Source organism: Echiichthys vipera (assembly GCF_963691815.1).
Source record: "Echiichthys vipera genome assembly, chromosome: 7".
Classification (NCBI taxonomy): Eukaryota; Metazoa; Chordata; class Actinopteri; order Perciformes; family Trachinidae; genus Echiichthys; species Echiichthys vipera.
In genome coordinates, this window is record NC_139832.1 from 4,932,370 (window position 1) to 4,954,666 (window position 22,297).

Here is a 22,297-nt window from a genome sequence, read left to right on the forward strand (position 1 = left end):
GGCCCTCACTGATGAAGCAGCTTGCCCAGCCACCATTGAGTAGCATCAAAGGGAAAGAGCACTGGAAGGGGGCAGGGGGAGTGGTGGGTGGGTTTTTTGCTTGCCAGACTACTTGATTGGCAGCTGGAGCAGTGGGGGGGTTAGAGGTCATGCTGTGTCTTTGCCCTTCACAGTACAGGCAGGAGGGAGCAGAAAGAGCGGCCCCAGGCCCTGGTAGCCACAGGTGGGCTTTGTGGTCTGTCATCATGGGTCCTATAGCACCAAGCTGCCTCTCCGCTCTTTATCAGAGAGACAAACAACAAGCAGGCTTTTCTGTCCACGTATGTGCCCATATGTATATGTGCATCTTCATCTCCGTGCTCCTACTAATATTGTGAAAGGTTTTGCATTCACGGAAACTGCAGTCTACAATGGTTACACTGAAAATACAAACGTACGTACAGGACCAACATAAACATCTCGGGATCTGTTTTTAAAGGAGTAGTGTGGCTTTATCGAAGTGGGGATGTATGAGGTACTTCTTGATAGTCAATGTATTAACCTACAGTAGATGACTGTAAGCACGTCACCAGTTTGGAGAAACAGGAGTAGAGACAGTGTGACCCACAATCAATTCCAGGGAACATTTAAGCTGCAGATCTCAGTTTAAATAAAGCTCCTCCTCTGAGGTGTGTGCCCAAAACAGATTAATTCAAATGGCAAAAGCTATGTTCGGCCTAAGCAGAACATTGTCACCATCCAGACCGGGACTCAGGAATTGAGAATAATACTATGAGATATCACTCAAACAAAAGTCCTCTAATAATGTTTATTGGATCAAGTCTGTGTGCTCCAGACCACATCTCTGAAGTCTGTGCTGATCTAACAGAAAATGCACTAATCAGTCAAACGTAGAGGCAGTGTCAGGGTTGTGTAGATAATTGTATAGGGGAGCTCAGACACAAGCAGAGCTGGAAGTGGGCGGTGTGGGTGGGTGCTTTGGGGGCACAATAATCTACTTTTTGAATTGCTGGAGATGTGATGAGATTAGTTGGCAGAAGAGATTTTTCTTTTGGTAACCCCTGTGACATTCCTGCGCTCACCCGCTTCCTCTAACATCAAAGCCTGGGTTTTACGTAGGCGTAGTCTGAATACCACAAGGGATGGTTACATCAGATTCTATGTAGTGCTAAAATATCCTGTTCACTTCTGAACGCTTGAACAAGGTTTCCAGGTTCCCATGGTTTGCCTGGTTTTGTTCTGCCCTGGCACTTTCAAAGTTACACTATGTGTAGGCTAAACTGCACCTTCGAGGAGACTAAAGAATGCTAATAGAACTTAGCCAGACCAAACATGCTTGTAGAGTAGGAGTAATGTAAGAATAGCTGGTTCAATAATCATGTATAATGCATATAATATAATGCATATAATATAATGCATATAACCCTAAGTATAATACTAAACCCACGCTTGACATTTATCAAAATGGTTAATTACGTGCACAGCTGACATTGCGAAGGGATAAAGTTACTTCCTGGTTTTCTTCTGAGTCACTTTACATTCCCACATTTTTTAACGATAATAAATCTGATGGCTTAAATGGGCTGTGCCATATGCATGCCTGGGGCTGGTGTTTCAACAGTGTGGCCCACTCAACCACAAACACGGGCATGCAAACAAAGAGGGGGTGTGGGGATGTACAGTACACATACAGTACATACTGTACATACATTCACATGTTAAGGTATGACTCTTGTTTTGCATGTAGCCCCTCAAGAACCCCAACACAGCCTGAAAAAACAATGTCAGCTGTGTTCAGGCACGTTGGCCCTTAAAGACCAGTAATCTATGATATATTGTATTCATTTGTTATTTTAAGAGGGGATAGATGCATACTACAGCTTTAAAGAAGACTTTGCAGAGGAGGGAAAAGACTCAAGAGGTAGGAGAGGTCCTACTAAGGAAACAAGGAAAATATTTCAAACAGTATAGCCTTTCTCGTCATTTTCACGGTACCACCTCCACAAGGTCCAGGGGTTGACGTCAAACAAGCCAAACCTTGAAGCCCACTCTGTCCTGAATAAAGGTGGATCAGCAGACTTTCCTCCTGGGCACTTCCAAACACCGAGATCATTGTGCTCTACACTGAGCAGTAGGAACAGAGGGGATGTGGTCGATCATGAAGGCAGTAAGAACATAGACAGCGTGAGAGAGGGTTTGGGAGACGACAGGTGTGAACAGAGAACAAAGATGAAGACTGGGAACAGAGAGAATAAATGGAGTGTGTACTGTAGGAGCAGCAGTAAGATTACTGGTTCGGGAAACCAAATTGTCCCTGGCACTTGCTTGAGCATTCAGGTGGTTCTGTCAGAGTATCCTTAAGTAAGACATCAGAATCCCAACCTGCTCGTTTCATTCTGGGTGCACATTTTGGATAAAGTCCTACAAACCACTACTATTAAGGAATAGTTGTGGAAAACATGCAGGTATCTCTTGTGTATAGCCCAAAATCAACAATAGTTCCTGACCAAACCCAAGCTCACTAAGAGGGAGGGAGAAGAGACGTGTTTACGTTCATGATGATCAGTCACTAGGGCTGTAGTGTCCCACAGAAGATTCTAGCACCTTGTCAACCAACAGATTAGTCGGTGGTAAAAAAAAAAAAGATCCAGATTAATTCAATCTTCTTTTAATTCTTTGCAACGGGAGTGTCGTGCATTGTACCGCTACAAGCAGCAGCGGCAGTTTCTGGTTGCTGAAACTTGGGCGGCATAAAGCGCTGCACTCGTCACTTTCACTGTTTTTGCCCGGCCATCCAATCACAAAGTCATGTGAGAATCACATTTTCAGCTGGGATTAAATGCTTCTGCGGACACACGGCCTTGTGTAAGCAACACCAGCGATTGTCGGACCAATGAGATTTTGTTCGGACGAGAGTCACCCAGTCACACATAAACCTGTAAGAAATTGCACTTCCAATGCTAACACTAGCAACTGGGCAGTTTAAGAAGTAAAAAGAAATGAAAGTCTTCGCTGCTGCTCTTCACAGACAACTACCGCAGAGGTAGTCAACACACAATTGTGGAAAGAACATACAGTGTGACACCATATGAATCCAAGGGAATTTCTTAGATAAATTGGATTCCTGACACCTAATCCAATTGATCCATATCAAATCCAGGGACATCAATGTGCTACTTGTTGACCAGAACTCTTGTCGATTGCCCTCACATGAGTCGTTCCAAACATAGCTCCAGTTGTGTGGCACAAGAAGACTGGATGTTTCTTGACAGGGGCCATGGCTGTCGATTCAGACTGAGGTCTTTGAAGTGGTGAAACTGATTCATCAGGGCAGCGAAGGGACTTTCTAAGAATAACTAGCTGTGCAGATGGAAATAAATGGGTGACTTCCTTTCATTAGGTTCACTTAAGTGTTCAAATATAGCCGGTCACATGGGGGACTCGCAGCACAAAGGTGGCATGTGGACATATTCATTAAGAGAGCGGCGGTGGGTCAGAGTGAAGACAATGATGTTTGTTCCGTTTATACAGTTTACTTCTATACATATAAACCATTATCTCAGTGTATTTATACTTCACTTTGTGTTGCATATATATGTAAGGTCAGAAATCACCATTTGAATTACTCAACTACTCTTTCATTGATTCTGATTTCAGCTGTCAACTCTGATTTTTTAAGGAATCCTGGTACATTTTCTTCAATGCAAAGTAACATATGAGTCATTTCACATTACTATAGATATTATTATAGTCACTGGAAGTGTGTCTGTCTCTGTCTTTGTGTCTGTCTCTCTGTCCATCTGTGCGTCTTCTCTCTCTTTCTCTCTCCTTTTCTTCCTCTCTCCGGTGCAGACAGATGTGCGTCCTCCACAGAGCTGGGTCTGTCTGACGTTCCTGTCTGTTATAGGGAAGGTTTTCAACGCCACCGTACTCTACGGGGGAATTGTTGGGTCTCTGTAAATCATCAATAAGTCATAGAGTGTGGTCTTTACCTACTCTGTAAAGTGTCCTGAGATAACTTTTGTTATGATTTGGCACTATAAATAAAATTGAATTGAATTGAATATTTGTAAAAAGAGAAAAATCGAATTGTATTGAAATTAAAAACAACTGTTAATTCCAGCAGATTCAAACTACCACAAACAGCAATTTGTCATAGAATAGAATATACTTTATATTTCATGTCACCATGAAAAATGCCTTTGGTCTTACTGTTAAAACACATGGGATATATTAGAATTGACACATCCATACATGAAAATTGTTGAATGGTCGGTGTTTCCCATTTATTTTTTATATAAGCTGGACGTGCTAGGACTACCTGAGATTAGGACTATGACATTAAAAATGTTGTATCATACCGTGAAGCAGGAATTGCTTTGTCACCTCCCAAATTAGGCCTAAACTTTAACTTTCATTAATCAATACATTGAAAACAAAAGCAAATTTCTTAGTGAGTATTGGTTGTTATACAATTGTAACCAATATCAATTCAGATCCAGTTCTAGATTAAGATTATCTACCACTCAAATGGGACAAAACAAAACTACAAAAGTGTCAATTTAAGCGTGTTTTATTAGTGTATAACATTTGTTTCTCAGCAGCATCACATGTGTGTGTGTACTGTCTAGCAATACAGGAGCAGTCAACTGTAACGCAGACCATTCACAAGTTGTACCGTTCCTCTGAATGGCGGTTACATAATGCTGTGCAGCTAGACGCACAGTTAATGCTTAAACAACTGCTTCATGACCAAAAACAATAAACGTGGCTTGAAGAACGGATGCTTGTGTTTGAGGAAGGAATGCGCTGCCATATGGTAGGCTTAGGCGTATGTAGGACAGTGGGTTAGCCTTTCCGGGTAATCTTGAAAGATATCCAAACATGAGCGTGACTTACATCCCATTATCTCTGAGAAAGCCAACGTGGAGATTACCGGTACGGGTAAACAACTCGAGACAGGGAGAATAAGTGACAGTGTGAGGACTGACGAACAGCCCACACAGTAATTATGAGTGTCAGTGAAAATCCTGTCCTTCGAAGTTCGTCTGCTGTGAACATTCAGATGAAAGGCTGAGCATAGGAGGTACAAAGAGAGATCACAGCGACGTCAGATTGACTCTGAACATGCACTGCAACATCTTCACATTAATATTAAACCTTCCATATCAAAGGTGTTGGCTCTCACAAGAAAATCGCCATACAGGAGATTGGATTGAGCTGCGTTGCCACATAAATGCCTGCTAATCTGCTTTAGCACTTAACAAAATACCAAAACGACGGCAAAGCACCTGTGGGAAACTCATTTGCCTTTCAGAATAACCCCACTGCTAATTTCAAATTGTCCGCTGTAACACAATGCAAGCTCAAGGCTAGCCCTAATCCCCCTCTCAGACTACGCTAGCCACCTAACATTTCCCATGTTCCCACACATACCGGGCTCGCAGCCACCGCAAAACACTTAAGCGGCTTAAAGCAAGAAGATTACATCTGAACCTTGACAAACAATCAAAGAAAAAAAACAAAAATAATGCAACAAAAAGCTATTGGTAACAATATTACAATAACTTGTTTGGAGACCATAATCAAGGCCTTAAAAAGTGCCTTTGGTCTTTGAGTCAGGACCGGATTACGCCAGAATTTTTTCAAAAGATCAAACGAGTGTCAGTAAATTCAAGAAGCAAACAATCTTAAGATTGTGTGCACTGTGGCTACCGTATTCAAATCTTAAGTGACTTAATTAACTATGTATACATACACACATAAGACCTACGTGTTATTAATTCAAGGGTTTAGAAGGTCAGTGAGGCTCCGTTCAGACCGGTTTCTAAAGTCCAGTTCTAAGTAAAGGGGTCAATAGACCCATGACGCATTGTGGACGCACTGAGGTCGGATCACTCAGACCACATTCGAAGGTGGTCTGGGATGCACCTGACCACATTAATTTAGCAGTGTACATGCGTGTCCTGGGCCGCATTGAAGGACCGCCTACTCAGCGGTACGCAAAACTACATATTCACAGGTTTTGTCCATCATGTCTGAGCTATAGGTACCTCTCTGTGTTGTTATATTTTTAAACATTAGTCATTTTAAAGTATTTCTCATGTCACAGAAACCACTGAGTGAATTTTTGTGTGTTTTGGTAAAATGGTAAATGGACTTGTACTTTTATAGCGCCTTTCTAATCTTCTGACTACTCAAGGCGCTTTCACGGTGTTTGTCACATTCACCCGTTCACACAGACATTCACACTGATGGCAGTGGACATCTACAGACCATCTAATCTAATGTAACCATTCACACCACATTTACACACCCATGCGCAGCACGGGGAGCAATTCAGGGTTCAGTGTCTTGCCCAAGGACACTTCGACATGTGGACGGGGGGAGGTGGGGATCGAACAACTAATCTCTCAAATGGAGGACGACCCACTCTTCCACTGAGTACAAGTACCCTAAAGCCCGGGGCGTGGTGCGGAAGGACAGTGTGAGTGCGCCCTTAGTCTCTGTATTATTTTCAGGACACCCCTGATTCCAGCACTTCTTAATGACTTTATCTTGTATCACAGGTGATCAAATCATATCTGGTCTTTGACTTCTTGTATTCGGACAGCAGACAGGAAAATTGAATTATTTGCATGGATGGGATTTACGGCTTTAAGAGGGGTTGTTGTGGATTGGCCTGCAGATCACAGAACACCCTTGAAATATTTATTGCTGTAACAGAACAGAGTCACGGACGTTTCGTATGCGAAAATGAAATTGAGGAGAAGCACAAAAGAGAAGAAGCAGGTAAAAAAAAAAGGTACGTCATGAGCAGATAGAGTACAGAGATATGAAGAGAGCAGATTAGATTTGGAAAAGCAAGGAGGAAGCGAGTGGATACATCAAACAATAAAAGCCCATTAAAGCCATCCATCAGTGCTGCTGTGGTCAGAGGTGGGGGATCCAGTTATCCCTCTCTGGGGAACAGAGAGATGAATGACTTCCTAACAGGTGGACAATAAGCTTAACAGGAGGGGGCGGGGGGGGTTAGCAGTGAGACGAGGTGGGGTTTAACCTGGGACTGAGGCAGCGTTGGGTTACGACTGCACCTCCGGAGAGAAACCGTGACCCCGTGGCTTTCTCACCTCACAGGAAATGGATTTGTTTCCCTTAGCCCTTTCCCAGTAATCCTCCCATCAGACACACGTATGAGGATTCACACATACGGAGTGATGCACATAAGTACATGTTGGCAAAGAAGACATATGTGCCGATACTTTTAGAGGCACACAAAGACGAAAATGCTCAAGCACATTCTTGGGGATTAAATACGGATTTGGAGGGTTCGTATAACTAACCCTGGCAGTATAATCCATAGAAGAACTGTTCCACTAACAGCTCCAACACAGATTAAGAGAAAAATGAGCCAGTGCTACTACCTCTAGCAAACAGATGAGACAGACACGAATATTTTCAACCCACCCAATGACTCAAAATAGCTTCAAAACATCTACTCCTAAATGCACTGAAAGGCATCGAAAAATAAAGTGCTGTCTTAGCTAACGGTCGCCCTGATCGCTCAAGGTCTGCAGATGGATAGAAAAGAGAAATCACGTACGAAAATGTTAAAACCAACAACTTGTTTTTCTGCAAGGGCCGGATGAGCTGTACAGAAATAACGGCTGGCCTGCAACAGAGCCATGAGGCGTCTGATCTGCCTACGCGGTTCACCAGGCCACATCCTCTCTGCCTCCACTCAGGGAGAAAATAGCTTCAGCGAGCAGCACTGCCAGATATTAAGGTAGCCTGTTATTTTCACACACTGGTCTTCTATTGGTAGAGCTGCAGTTGCGTACCACAGTTAGACAAACTAAAATGCAGTGAATACAATTATCTGGCCTTATGTTAGCCGGTTCACCTTAAACACAACTAGATTTTCAGTTACAGACAAGCCACTAGTAAACATCAGTCAACTATCACCCCTCACCTCAAGTGTGCCAAAAAAAGGAAAACATCTTGCGTCATGTTCTTGGATCTCTATAATTGCCATTAGGGCAACATTAAACTCAAAGATGTTTGTAATTTTCACTGTTCCGTCATGTTGACAGAACACTCCTGATTACCTTTCCCGATGCGTTGATCAAAATCACCACACCATCACAGACACAACATACAGTAGGTCCCAATAAACAACACACACTTAACACTGGATCACAATGAAAACATCCATGTCATCACAAATATTTAGGAATGATGTTTATTGGATGGTTAAAGGGGAATTTCTGTATTTTCCTACCTGTGACTCATGGCAACAGCTCTTTTTAAGCTGGCAATATCATCATCCACTAGTTCTTCCACCCTAGAGGTTCTTCTAGCAAATACGTGACATTGCATCTGTGCAGACCACCACAGTGGGATTGTCTATTTTTGCAGTTTGAAACGGGACGGAGAGGTGGGCTTTTGTAAAGCACGTTTGCACATGTACGAGCACGAGCACTGGCACGAGGCCTACGGCGGCTCTGACGTCATTTTCTGTGCGCCTGTTCGGACATAGAAGAGAAAAAAAAGAAAAAGACGGACCATGCGCGGACATTTTAAACAATGGCGTTGAAAGGTTCACGTTGGTGTGATGCGGAGGTGGAGTGTTTACTGCAGATTTGGTCGATGAAAATACTCAAAAACAGTCGACAAGACGTACAAAAACTCTGCTCACAATCGCGATGACGTCAATCAATCTGTGTGATGTGTTACGGCGTGATGACGTATAGGCAGCAAGAAGCATTCGGCGAGGCCTAAAGTACCCTAAAGCACAGGGCACGGTACAGGCTGACAGTGTGAGTGCGCCCTTAGTGGACATATATTGACGGTCGCTATTTCTCCGTTGGATTACGTTGTAGCCTGGTTCACGGCGGCCGGGCTGCAGTGCTCTCACTCGATACTGGACCAGTTTCAAAAGAAGTCGTTGCCATTAGTCACTGGAAATAGGGTCCCCGCTGAAATTCATTGGAATTCCCCTGTAACCAATAGACATCATTCCTAAACAGAGCACCCCCTAGAACATGTTCTCAAACTAAAGAGGGATTTTGATGCGCACACTGGGAAAAGATTTCAGAGATACAAATCATGTGTTTTGCCAACATGACAGAGCCGTAAAAATGCCAAACAGCTTTGGATTTAATGTCACCCTAATGATAATTTGAGAGATCCCAGAACATGAAGCAAGGCATTTTCCTGTTTTTCGGCACACTACGGGCGGTAGTCAGAGGAACCAACTTCACTCTCTGTCGTAGTTAGTTTATTAAGCAGCATATTAATCTCGACGTATCATGAAACAAAATTCTATGAACTGATCACAAGGGGAAGGGAGAGTACCGAGAATGATTTTTTTGGATGTCTTTTTACTCTCGATCTCTCTTCTCGCCAGGATATCAAAGGCCAGATAACAACACAATCAAATCTTGTGTCTGCTGTTTGCTTTTATTATTATTATTATTATCTCATCTCAGTTCTATTTTCATCTCTCGTCCCGGCCTCATGCCAGCAAACAGGAAAGAAAAAAAAACCCAAAACCCATCATCGTTTGCCTTTCAGGTGTCCCTGGTACCTGCAATAGACCTCCACGGCTATTTTTAGCCTCCTGCACGGAACGACTGTCAGCACGTTCCCAGTCGAGGCCCCTGAGGATACGAGCTGTACCCTTGAGAGAGCACATTCAGAGGGCTGGGGATTGGTGGGATGTGGATGGATGGCAGAGGTGTAATGGAAGAAGGGAAGCCCTAAGAGGAGCGGGAAAGGAGTGGAACAGCTCAGAAATAGCAGAATAACCTACAAACAAAAATAAAATATGAATATAAATCTGTATGATGGAAGGCTTTTTACTGACATCATATGGATTTTCCCACCACATGAATATTATACCAAGTCAATATTTTGATTTTAGGACAAAAAATTTGCTGATAGATTTATTTCTGGTTTGTATTTCGCCTTAAAAGGTTTAAACAGATCCTGATCCAGGTCCTACTTTTACTATGACCGCATTGTCATCCGACCCTCCGCATCCCATAAGTGAGGGTTTGCGTAAGATTGAGATAAAAGACAAGAGTTGCAAGAGGAGACAGGAAGGGCGAGTGAGGTGAGAGGCGAAAGGACGGCTCGGAACCCGAAGAGAGAATCCTCTTGAATTACTGATAAGGCGTGCCCCTCCTCTTGTATTTTTGATGAGGAAGATCAAGTTTTTGGAACACTTGCACGCCAGCACTGAGGATACCGGAGACGCCACAGGGAGTCTCGCAGCAAAACACGGCACTACAGGACGTACACGGTGTCCTGAGACGAGTTTCCGATTTGACTCCGCTGTCGCTGAGGGGAAATGGAGTGGTCAGGAGGTGTAGTGTAATATTCCGGGTTACACAAGCGGTGGGGAGAAGGGAGATAAAACTGTGTTTATCCCAAGAGCAATCGTTGTGCAGCAAATATAAAAGTCATCAGGTAATAATAACAGGAAGAATAACAGGAGCAAATCCAAAATATATACAGTTTTATATACAGTATATACAAATGTATGCAAAAATCAAGGTAACAATAGGGATGGGAATCAAGAAGCTGTAATCAGAATGGTATGCTTATCAGTTTTATCAATGTCGGCACGCGTTTCTGACAGTTGCACATTGCAAAACAATGGCATCGAACTCATGCGTCTACACTGCTGGAAACTCGCAACCACAAAGGGCACACTCACACTGTCCATCGGCACCGTGCCCGAGCATGCTTTTGTAAACAAAGCGACGCATCGCGATGACGTCATCAATGCGTCTGACGTGTCACCGCGTGATGACGTATAGGCAGGCAAGAAGCATTCGCCGAGGCCCAGGTAGTGTGAGTACAAACGGGCCTGGAGGGGGGGACAAGGACCCTAAAGCACGGCGCACGGTACGGACGGACAGTGTGAGTGCGCCAAAAGAGTCATGGCGGAGAGGAAGAAACGGTCCAATGCTTGGTGTGTCAATGACATTAGCGCTACACACGCAGGCTTATACAATTTTTTTTCTTTAAAACAAAAGAAAATCTAAATGAAAAAGAAAGCTGTACAAATATTCTCTCATGGAACCTGCACTGTGTTAAGACACAGAGATAATAAACAGTCTTTTTCCTCCCACACAAAACCAATAAACCAGAAATCAATAAAGAAATCGAAGAGAATCTTACCCATAAGCGGAATCAATATCGGCACTGGTGTCAATAAAATCATTTCCCATCCCTACTTGTTAAGCTGATTGTGTATGGATCAGTATGGATAATCAAGGCATCCATCCATCTTCAACCCAATGTGATGTGGCACCTAGGGCTGTTGCGATGACCGCAAAAATGACTCACCGCGGTACTAAGAGGTCCGCCGCGGTGCATGTTGGACCACCGCACATGACCCCACCTCACCACACTAAAGAGGGAGAGATGGCAGGTGCATTTTGATCAATGCCAAATGTTTCTTCTCTCCTTTGGGATAAAAATAATCACTTAAAGCATGTTCAAGCACAATAAACCAGGTTTATACTGCATACATGTTTTGTATGCCTGCATGTCTGTCAGATTTGGTCTGCATGAGAGCGAGTATGTGAGTCTGTGTGATTCTAGCCGAATATATTATGAATGTACATGTTTGATTGTACTTTGACTGAGTATAACAGTGTGTGGGCATGTGAGTGTGAGGGTGTTATGCAGCCTCTGGGAGTCCTTGTCCTGGTGGAAAGTGAACCCCTCCTCTCCCAGAGCTGTTACTATCTTTAGCTCATTTCCGTCGTGTCTTGTCACTCGTGTTCTCATCTACAGCACTTAAATCTGGTATCTAAACCTCCGGGCCATCCAATATCCTGTACTTCCCCTGCACAGGAAGCTAGAGGGGGGTGGGGGTGGGGCCATCAGTGTAAATGTGAACACATACACACTGCAATTACACAAACATGCGTGACCTTACATTATTCACAGCTGATGAATGCACCTGGATATTCACTACAAGAGAGGACAGAGCGCACATTTACTTCTGACACATGATAAGGATTTTACACTCATGATGGGATGGAAGGACACACACCCACACACACCCCCACACCCCCCCCCCCACACACACACACAGAGAGGTCTGTGACAGGAGGCCTGTCAGTAGAGGACACCTTGTCCGGTCAAACTGGTGTCACAGCTAACGTCTGCAGGGACACGAGAGATGGCGCACGTAACTAAATCTAACCTTCTGCTATCTAATCACCTCTTAAAACACACGCACATGTTTGCACTGTTCAAGTTTGGAGGACCATTTATCAGCTGCATTATTAAAAAACACCTTCGTGTCGACACCCACCTGATCTTAACTTTGACTCTGAAACAGAACTAACCCAAACTGTTGCACTACAAACCAACTTCGAATCTGCCTTTTTATGGACGTTACAACTAACAACTGCTACACACACACACACACACACACACACTGTAGCACTGCTGTCCTCCTTGGCCTCATTTCACGCTTGCCATTCTTCATGTGTTTCACAGCCGGCTTGATATCTGTACAGGGCAACGGGTTTGACACTCTCCGTATCGTCACCCACTCTCTGCTGTCACTCAACTAAGGGGACAGAGTCAAGCAGACAAGAGACTGTGCTACATTTTGAGAGACACGGTCCCTCACTTCAACAATGGGAAGTTTGCTCACACTACCACCAATAAATACAGTTTACTATTTATTTTTAAAGCTTTTAAAGTGCACGACAAAATACTTTTGTCAAGGATACAAGAACGCTATGAGAGGCTTTCTTTTAATAGAAGGCACAGTGCTGAATGCACACATGACGCAAAGAGTCGTTGCACACCACAATGTGTAGGTTGCATATTAAAAAAAGACAATGCAAGTTTCTCAGTTGTACTAACTACTAAATTGAAGACATAGGAATGACCGCAAACTAACATAAGTTAAAGTAAATTGCAGTTATTTAGCCTCATTAGGCTTTCTGCCCCCTGTAGCTCATATATTTAGAGGCATTTAGATGAAAAAGACATGGCTAGTCACAGGCAAGTAGAAAATGATAGCAGCTAGCAGCAGCTGCTGCTGCTTTGAAAGCTCTTTGATCAAATCTCTGCTCTGATACAATCTGTAGGCTCCTCAGTGACCTCCTGAAACCAAACTTGGGGCCAGAAAAAGACTAAATAATGTCACAAAGCTTCCATTAAGTAATGTGATTTTCCTGCTTCTACACTGATCTTATACCTAGTATGAAAGGGTTCAGCGCGAGGACGTACAGAGCAGCTGATGGACACTGGCTGCTGCAGATGAGAGATGTCACTTCATGGCTACTGGTGTGTGTGTGTGTGTGTGTGTGTGTGTGTGTGTGTGTGTGTGTGTGTGTGTGTGTGTATCAGAGCTCTGTAATGTCAACTACAGTGGTTGTGAGGGCACCACCCAGGGCCTCTGTCTTCTGTGCGATGACGTAGTGTTTGCTGATAACACTCCATTCAGAAGCACTGAGCCCTGCTGGGGCCTGTAGCTCACTGCAGAGCTTAATGGCTAATGCAGAGAGAGAGAGAGGGAGAGAGAGGGAGAAAGAGAGAGGAGACAAAGCCACAGCTGATGGTACACATCACTGTCATCGTGTCATTACTGACATCACCTCCCTATCCATTCAATGCAAACTACGTGAGGAAACCCCACAGGCCTCGTGTTATTAACTGCCTTTACAGTAACTCCATGCATGGTCTTGCCATGTGTAAGTAGATTAGATTATTAATTTTCTTTCTTTGGATGTTATAGATATTGTTAACTTATTGGGATATTGCTCTTGGCTCCACTTCATGGCCAAAAATATACAGATGCTCAAACATTACAAAACCACAGCTGTTGTACACCAGATTTAAAAGTTGGCTGCAGATGTGTATCATTATGCGCCCCTACAGCAGTAACATTTCCTTACCACACCATCACAAACAGGCCCTTTCAAACATGTGCACAACATTGTGAATGAACTCAAGACGTCAAGGACAGTAAAAAAGAAAAATGCATAAGTGATGAGTGGAGATGGCCCTAACTTAAGGGTATAAAGCTCACCAACGGCAGCAGTAACTGAGTGCAGGAACCTCCCCATCCTTCCATCCATCCATTCATTCATTCATTCATTCAGCCACCCACGTACCCACCTCAGGCCATTGGCATCTCCCGTCCTTTCCCTCTCTCTGCCCATTGTCTGTCAGGCTCTCTTACCCCTTTTCTCTCTCCCACCTACGCTTGGACCCATTAGGGCGATGGGGGGGAAACACGGGCACAGAGCGGAAGGGAAAGCACTCTGAGGACATCTACAATGGTGGAATGAAGAGGAAAGGAGTATAAAATGACCAGAGGGGGAGAGGAGAGGAGGACTTTCTCCGTGATGGAAATCAGAGCTGACAGGAGGAGTAGCACTAGGGGCTCCCTGCTCGGCCCGTTTTAACCAGGGATGACTCTCGCACACGCTCACATTCACACTCCAAAACCTGGTGACTCGTGTACACACACACAAACGGACCCCTAGTACACACAAACAAGTACACAACAACAACTTGGTGAATTTGTATGTCCGCAGATGCATGTAAAGAAAACACATGCAGGCTCCTTCACTCACTCACACACTCACTTGCACACGGACACAACTGCACTCATACATGAACGGAGACTACGACAAGCTGCAGGAGGAGCGGAGAATGGATGGATGTGCATGAATGAGTCAGGAGCTGTGTGTGTGTATGTCTTAAAAATGTAAACACAATTAACGGACATACTGACAGTGAGTAGGCATGTAAGGATCCAGCACTCATCTTGCCATTTGTGGCAAACATACAACTAATGTGTGTGTGTATATAACACGTGTGTGACACCGTGGTGCAGTGAGTTAGTCAGTGAGTTAAACAGGCAGGCAGAACTCCAGCTAGTCTATTATTAGAGCCGCGGCTGCTGCTGCTGCTGCTGCTGCTGCTGCGGCCCCCGTGGGCCAAGGCATCGGCACGTGGATTCCTGCTCTCTCCCCATCTCTCTGATCTCTATTTCTCCCCATCTCTCTCTCTCTGATCTCTCACGGGTCTATCCATTCAAGCATGCTTGAGCGATTCATACAGGGAGCAAAGGAAGAGGAAGAGGAGGAGGAGGAGGAGGAAGATGAAGAGAGCACGAGAGAGGACAAGAGAGGAAGAGCCAAATCTGTGAGAGACCCTGATATTGGCGACACGGTAGTCGTAGGTCAAACAGTGGCAAAGAAAAAAACATTGTTTAGGTGCTATGTGAAATTCGGCATACACACACAATAAAGATGAATGACTCCGACACCAATTGGTGTTATAATTATAATGAACTCAGTTTAAAGGGTTTTGAGAAATTAAAGGGAAGATGAATCAGGGTTGTCCAGTGGAGTCACTCCTCCCCTTACTGACAACCCTGCTCACCCCTAATCACAGCCTGAAGATGGCTATCGGCCGCTGGAAGACCAACCACTAGCATCTGAGACACCTCTGGCCTACAGAGCCCAAAACTGAAGCCCTGAAGGAAGATGATGTGCACCATCACTTTCCAAACTATATCCATACCCAGGAAAAAAAACACGCCTAAACTCACATTCATGTGATTATGAACATGCACCACTGAGGCTCCGGGTGTGTATTATAATTAACTATGAATCATTAAATGCCACTTTCATATTCAGTTTGCAATGGAAACTTGTAATAATACAGGGATTAGAAAGCAGATTTCTATCGTTTATAAAACAATTATTTCAAGATTTATTGTTTTTTTCATGCCGTACTGTGTAAGTAGATAGATTGCATGAGTGATGGCTGCCCAGCACAGCCAAAGCTACAGTACAATACTAAATGCGTACAGTCAGTTCATATTACTTAATCACGCTGGATGGGTGAATAAAGCAACAGAGTATGTGTTTGTCTTCATAAAACCCCCAGACCTTTCCTTAAATGCCAGTAATTCTTTTCTACAACAGTAGGGGGCAGTAATTAGCTGGACCTTCTCTGGGATGCTGTGTAAAGGGGGGACCCGCTGCTACTCCTACTACTCAGGGACTACACTATGGACCTGTAGCATGTTGACTCATACCTTGTTCAAGATGAACGAGGTATTTCCTCACAAACCTTACATCTTAACCAACCCTCCTCACTTCTGTGAAAGTGTGTTGTTTCGCTAACACTCATTAAACCTGTACACATACATCGATCTCATGTTTCTGCCAGTTTACCCAGGATCAGCAGTAGTGGAGTAAGCTCGGTTAGCTCTGATTCACATGTAGGACTTTACCTTACAGCATAATGTAAACTTACTACTCAAGTTCACGACCAGGTCACTGCCAAACCAGGTGGGTCCTATTAGCAATGATAAAAACTACAGAAAGGAAGGATCTGTAGAATACAACATGTCGTTCACGTGGTTGTTGTTGGGTCAAAAAAATACAAGAGGAAAAGTAAAAAGCTGGAGGAATAGACTTGTAATGGGTGTAAGTGTAGTGAGCAGGGATGCTCAGTGGGCTGTGGTTATATCGGGCAATTTTGACTCATTCAAATCCACAATAAGTCAAGAAAGGAACTCTACTCTCTCGTGTTATAGTCTGACAAATTAAATTTAAATACAACTGAATGTGAAAACTCATTAGAATAGATTATTCTAGGAGAAATATTCATATTTAAACTGAACTGTAATGCAGCTTCCAAAATAGTGGACAACTTGATTTAAGCTACATTCACATTTTAAGATGAATCCAACATGGTACCAATCTAACAGCTGAACTGCAGTCGAATGCGTGAATGTGCAGAACTGTATGATTGGAGTCGCAGCTCATTTTAAACACAAATCAAAGAACAAAGACAGACAGTGTTTTGCGTTCTGCTGGCTCCACCATATCTCTGATAAGCCAAGGCAGTGGGCAGGCGTCCTGCTGCAACAGGACAGATAAAACTATAGATAGGACTGTGCTGCCACCTGGTGGTCATGGGAACACTCCCCCTCTCAAATACACACAACCTTGAACCGGTCCCTCTCCCATAAACAGTAATGGTGAATTAGTATATTCTTAAAAAAGGCACAAACATAAATTTTCAGCCTGTAAAAAACAGTGATATAATTATTTTGACATGGTGACTAAGAGGTTTGTTATTATGTCTAAAGGGAAATATAGTGTGTGCTGAGTGTAGGTAGGTGTGTATATACAGTATTTGTCCCAGGCTAGTTTTTATTTTATTGGAGGTTAAGGTTTATGAATGATAAGGGGCGTGGTCTCTTGAGTGACAGCTAGCCGCTGGCCCTCACCTCACCCCGGAGGTATACGTCAGGCAGATGGACGTATCTCCCTCCCCCTAACGTCACATACATGCCCTTTTTTGGTCAGAGGAAATGAGGCAGAGTCAAAGTCTGACAAGATGGCGACTCCCGTAGGCGAGGACGATTGGATCAAGCTGAGAGAACGCAAAGAGAACGTATATTCACTACGCCAGCTTACCTTGGTGCTGTGAACAGACTGGCCCAAATCTATGACGTGCGGATCGGTGGACTGAGTATCTGCCACTGTTGGACTGATCTGTGTAGAGAGAGAGCAAAGTTTTGACCTTTACAAAAAATCTCTTGATTTCTCGCCTGTAAAATTATGCAGGTCATTTCCTCTACATATTTCTTGTCTGTGCAGTACGACGATAATTTCTCGATTTCATCCCAGGTCTTGTCGGCTCGTACCTTCTTAATGTTAGTTGGTAGATAATGTTAAGCATGTACATTACTATTTAGTTAGAAGCAGAACCCAGCGCAACATTAAATAACCAATTAAAAATGATTTTAATATCATGTTAGATCAAACTGAATGGACCTGAATAGCTGTGGGCTGCGGGCGGTGAAGGTGGGGTCCTCTCGGATGGATGTCAGTCAGGTGGGGTGGGGGATCTGGGGTGGACCTGCGGCTGAGTTGCTGCAGGACCTCCTGGTAGGATTTGGTGTCAAAGTTTGTCCTCCACATCAGCACCTAGTGGATCGAGAGGACCAGCACTTTTATGACCAAGTTCATCAGATTTTCTACTAAAGAAAAGTAAAAATATAACCGTCAATCTATAGAGAGTGTGAGGAACACAGGGTCGTTATGTAGTCGTGAAGCACCGACCTGACCGTCAGCTCCCCCCGAGGCAAAGAGCTCTCCTGCCCTGGAAAAGGCTACTGTGATTACAGCCCCCTGAAAAACAAAGTAAACAGTGACAGTGAATAAAAGCATCATCAAGGACTAATCTAGGGAAATATTGGAACTGGATGGTGGTGAATTGAACCGTGCTGTAGCATCACCTTGTGTCCATGGAGGGTGTAGATGAGGCGTCCCTCCACCAGGTCCAGGATCTTAACAGTGCTGTCACTGGAGCCACTGATCAGGTAGTTGTTGGACGGGTGGAAGGAAAAGCTGTTGATTCCTGCACTGTGGACTGACACATGCACACACACACACACATACACACACAGACACACAGACACACAGACACAAACACACACACACAGCAATTACAGTCTTGGCCCACAGGTATTGGCATGGCTATTTCAGGTAACTACCTTATTTTCCAAACTGAGTGTATACACTGTATATACAGTATAGTATTATTATTATTATAGCTCTGACATACCTTGATAATGCTGAATCAGCTTGTTGGTCCGTAGATCCCAGATTTTCAGTGAACTGTCAGCTCCTGAGGACGCGATGCAGGTGCCGCTGGAGTTGAAACCGACAAACGTCGCCGATCTGAAAAAACAAAGTGGAGTCCGTGACTGCAGCAGAAAGATCAGGGGTGGGCAATTCAGGTCCTGGAGAGCCACTGTCCTGCATGTCTTAGGTTTCTCTCTGCTCTAACACACCTGAGTCTAAGGATTTGCTCGTTATCAAGCAGCTGATGCTCGTCACAGTTAGATTATTGTTAGACTCAGGTGTGTTAGGTTAGGGACAAACCTACAACATGCAGCAAAGTGGCTCTGCAGGACCGGAATTGCCCACCCCTTTAATAGATGATAGATGTAATATTACACAGCAACGCCCTCTGGGGGAGAAACAGAGTGATGACTACACTGGATGTACCAGGGGAAGCCATTGTTTGGTATTGTCCTGTGTGTTATTTATGTTATGTGTCTTTATTTGGTCTGTCTGTCCCAGGTATTGTCGGTTTTTGTACTCTATATTTTTTACATGTGGGCCTTTAAATGTTTGATGTCTTAAAATGCAAATAAAACTGTTAATCCCCAAAAAAAGAACTTTTTTGAAAGACTGAAAGACAGACAGACAAACAGAGTCATGTCCGGAGACTGCAAAGTGCAATTACACAAAAAAAGACAATTAAGTAATTAAGCAATTAAGACAACATCAAGTGACTATAACAGAACAAAATGGTCGTCACAAAGTTAGAAAATACAAGGCGATGGCAAAAACACAGACAAGAAGAATAACAGGACACGTTTAGGACTCACCCTCCACAGTCTGTGAAACAGTTAATGCAGTGTTTGGTGGATGTGTCCCACAGCCGGACGGTGCGGTCATCCCCACAGGACGCTATCAGCCGCCCATCTGGAGAAAACCTGCGGGGAGGAAAAGACAAAATCTTAAACCTGCAGAACCCACTGCTGTCAATCCTGACCACTGAATGTGAAAAAGACTAGCATGTCAAATAGTTAGAAAAAGTGCATAGCTATTATCCCGGTTTGTAAAAAAGTAAGTGGAGAGCAACTTCATTTCAGAAAGTGGTAAAGCTATTTTTAGGAAACCTATAAGACACACACAAAGACATGCTATAGGACGAGACGTTACTGAGGATGTGCTGCTGCTGGGTACCTGGCACAGCGCACCCAGTTGGTGTGCTGGTTGAGGGAGTAGATGAAACACTGCCGGTGAACACTCCACACTTTGACCGACTTGTCGTCAGATCCTGTCACCAGTCTCTGTCCGTCGTGGGAGAAAGCAACGCTGCGTACAGCAGCCGTGTGGGCTTTGAACACTGTTGACTCTCCTTTCCTATAACACACGGTCAAGTGATAATAAATACAACTGACACAGACACACAGACACACGGAAATGTGATAATAAATACAACTGACGAGCCCTTAGCAATGTTGTTATTTTTAAGCTGATTTTCTTCTGCTTAATTCTGCTGCTATAGGCCTAGTCTGCCGGGGGATAATACTTTTCCAGATACTCTGAGCTTCTCTCCTCTCTGTTTGTATCATTCATGTCTCATCAAAGCATGTTACTAATTCAACTTCTTCCCCGGAGTTGTTTGTGCTTTGTCGTCTCGCAGGTCTCTGCTGATCGTGGTGGTGCCTGCTGCCGTGGTCCTGCATGACGCTGCCTGCTGCTGTTATAATCTATCACCTTAGCTGTGCTTCTTTCTACTATTCTGCTGTATTAATAAGTCATATTCACATTACTATAGATATTGTTGTAGTTACTGGAAGTGTCTCTGTCTTTGTCTATCTCTGTCAATCTGTTCGTCTTTTCTCTCTTTCTCTCTCCTTTTCTTCCTCTCTCCGGTGCAGACAGATGTGCGTCCTCCACAGAGCTGAGTCTGTCTGACGTTCCTGTCTGTTATAGTGAAGGTTTTCGTCTCCACCGTACTCTACGGGGGAATTGTTGGGTCTATGTAAATCATAAATAAGTCATAGAGTGTCAAAGTGTCCTGAGATAACTTTTGTTATGATTTGGCACTATAAATAAAATTGAATTGAATAATAAATACAACTGATTTAAAAACCAGCTTCACCCAGTGACACTTCCCCCTGCATCGTAAGTGATCTTACTTAGTCAACAGAGAGGTCCTGATTAAAGTGGAAAAAGAGACTTGAGCCTACATGGAAGGTGTCCATAGTCTGACCGTTCTGTCCTTGGAGGAGGTGGCAACCAGGTTACCAGAGGGGGAGAACTGCACCCCAGTGATGACGTCTTGGTGGCCGACATAGCGGAAAGCTCTCGCCTTAGGAGCCAGATTCCAGATCATCAGGCTCTTATCCACTGAGCCCGAGGCTAGAGGGAGACAAAGGAAAGATGAATGGGAAAGATTCTGCAAAGGTCAACGTGTTCATCAAGAACAATACGCCATCAAAGTGCCGAGAGAAGGCACCACTGTGACAAAAACCAAGATGAGCGTCCTCGGAAAAAGGTCAATTTTAATGATTAATAGATCGGTTGTAGGTAAAAAGTCAGAAAATCATGAAGTTAATAAAGCCAATGTTCAGCTGGTGCCTGCTCAATGTGTTGAACATGACAAATGTAAGCGTCACTTACATGTAGCGTTCATAGAAAATTGTGAGGCTATCGCTAAAGATCTGATAGTGACTAATTCATTAATTTATTCATCTTCAGCCTCTTGTCACTGTCGGGGTCTTGGGGGGGGGGCTTGAGCCGATCCCAGCTGACATCGGGCGTGAGGCGGGGTACACAGGGCAATTTTAGAGTCATCATTGAACCGAACACCTGCATGTCTTTGGACTGTGGGAGGAAACCGGAGAACCCGGAGAAAACCCACGCAGACTCGGGGAGAACATGCAAACTCCACACAGAAGGGCCCCAGCCGAGATGCCAACCTGGAACCGTCTCGCTGTGAGGCGACAGTGCTTTTCTATTGCATGATTGTACTGTTTCAGGGGGTGCACAAGGGTTGTTGAACCAATATTTGATTTCTGGAAGACAAAAGTCCATCCATCATCTTCAACCTCTTGTCCCTAACGGGGTCTGGAGCCGATCCCAACTGACATCAGGCGTGAGGCGGGGTACACCCTGGACAGGGCGGCAGTCTATCCCAGGGCACATAGTGACAAACAAAGACACATTCACACGCACATTCACACCTACAGGCAATTTAGAGTCATCAATGAACCTAAGACGTGCATGTCTTTGGGAGGAACCGAAAAACTGGTGAAGACCAAAGAGCCGGAGAACCCAGAGAGAACCCACGCAGACACAGGGAGAACATGCAAACTCTACACAGAAGGACAGAAGTGTGATACAGAATTGTAGGAAACCAATAAATATTGATATAAAAAAATTACCCAGTTGTTTGCGGTTTGGATTGAAGTCTGCGCAGGTGACGGCATCTTTATGGCCCTTGAAGTGTCTCTCTAGGGTGGGATCCTCCTGCAACGGCACAGCAGAGTGAGCCAGGGACACTGTGTGTTTCAAATCTAGCAGTTAAGGAATCGTTTGATCAAAAATGTATTTTACCAGAAGTTAGGAAAAGGTGTGGTGAAGGGTATGTACAGTGATGAGAGCCTACTTATAACGACTGGAAACTTATTCAATAT

General features: G+C 44.1%; 1 protein-coding gene across 1 annotated transcript in view; it reads right to left on the minus strand.

The window, feature by feature from the left end:
* The window catches only part of poc1b (POC1 centriolar protein B), a gene marked incomplete at its 3' end in the record, with an annotated part of 49,005 nt that overhangs the window by 25,135 nt on the left and 1,573 nt on the right, over positions 1 to 22,297 (minus strand). Inside the window, exons 2-10 of the mRNA XM_083916151.1 lie at positions 22,046 to 22,130; positions 20,849 to 21,020; positions 19,836 to 20,015; positions 19,475 to 19,582; positions 18,643 to 18,758; positions 18,314 to 18,447; positions 18,138 to 18,206; positions 17,850 to 18,002; positions 17,490 to 17,567 (exon numbers count right to left, since the gene is read on the minus strand). Coding sequence (XP_083772277.1) covers positions 17,490 to 17,567; positions 17,850 to 18,002; positions 18,138 to 18,206; positions 18,314 to 18,447; positions 18,643 to 18,758; positions 19,475 to 19,582; positions 19,836 to 20,015; positions 20,849 to 21,020; positions 22,046 to 22,130 — 1,095 coding nt within the window. The remainder of the gene's footprint in view (positions 1 to 17,489; positions 17,568 to 17,849; positions 18,003 to 18,137; positions 18,207 to 18,313; positions 18,448 to 18,642; positions 18,759 to 19,474; positions 19,583 to 19,835; positions 20,016 to 20,848; positions 21,021 to 22,045; positions 22,131 to 22,297) is intronic.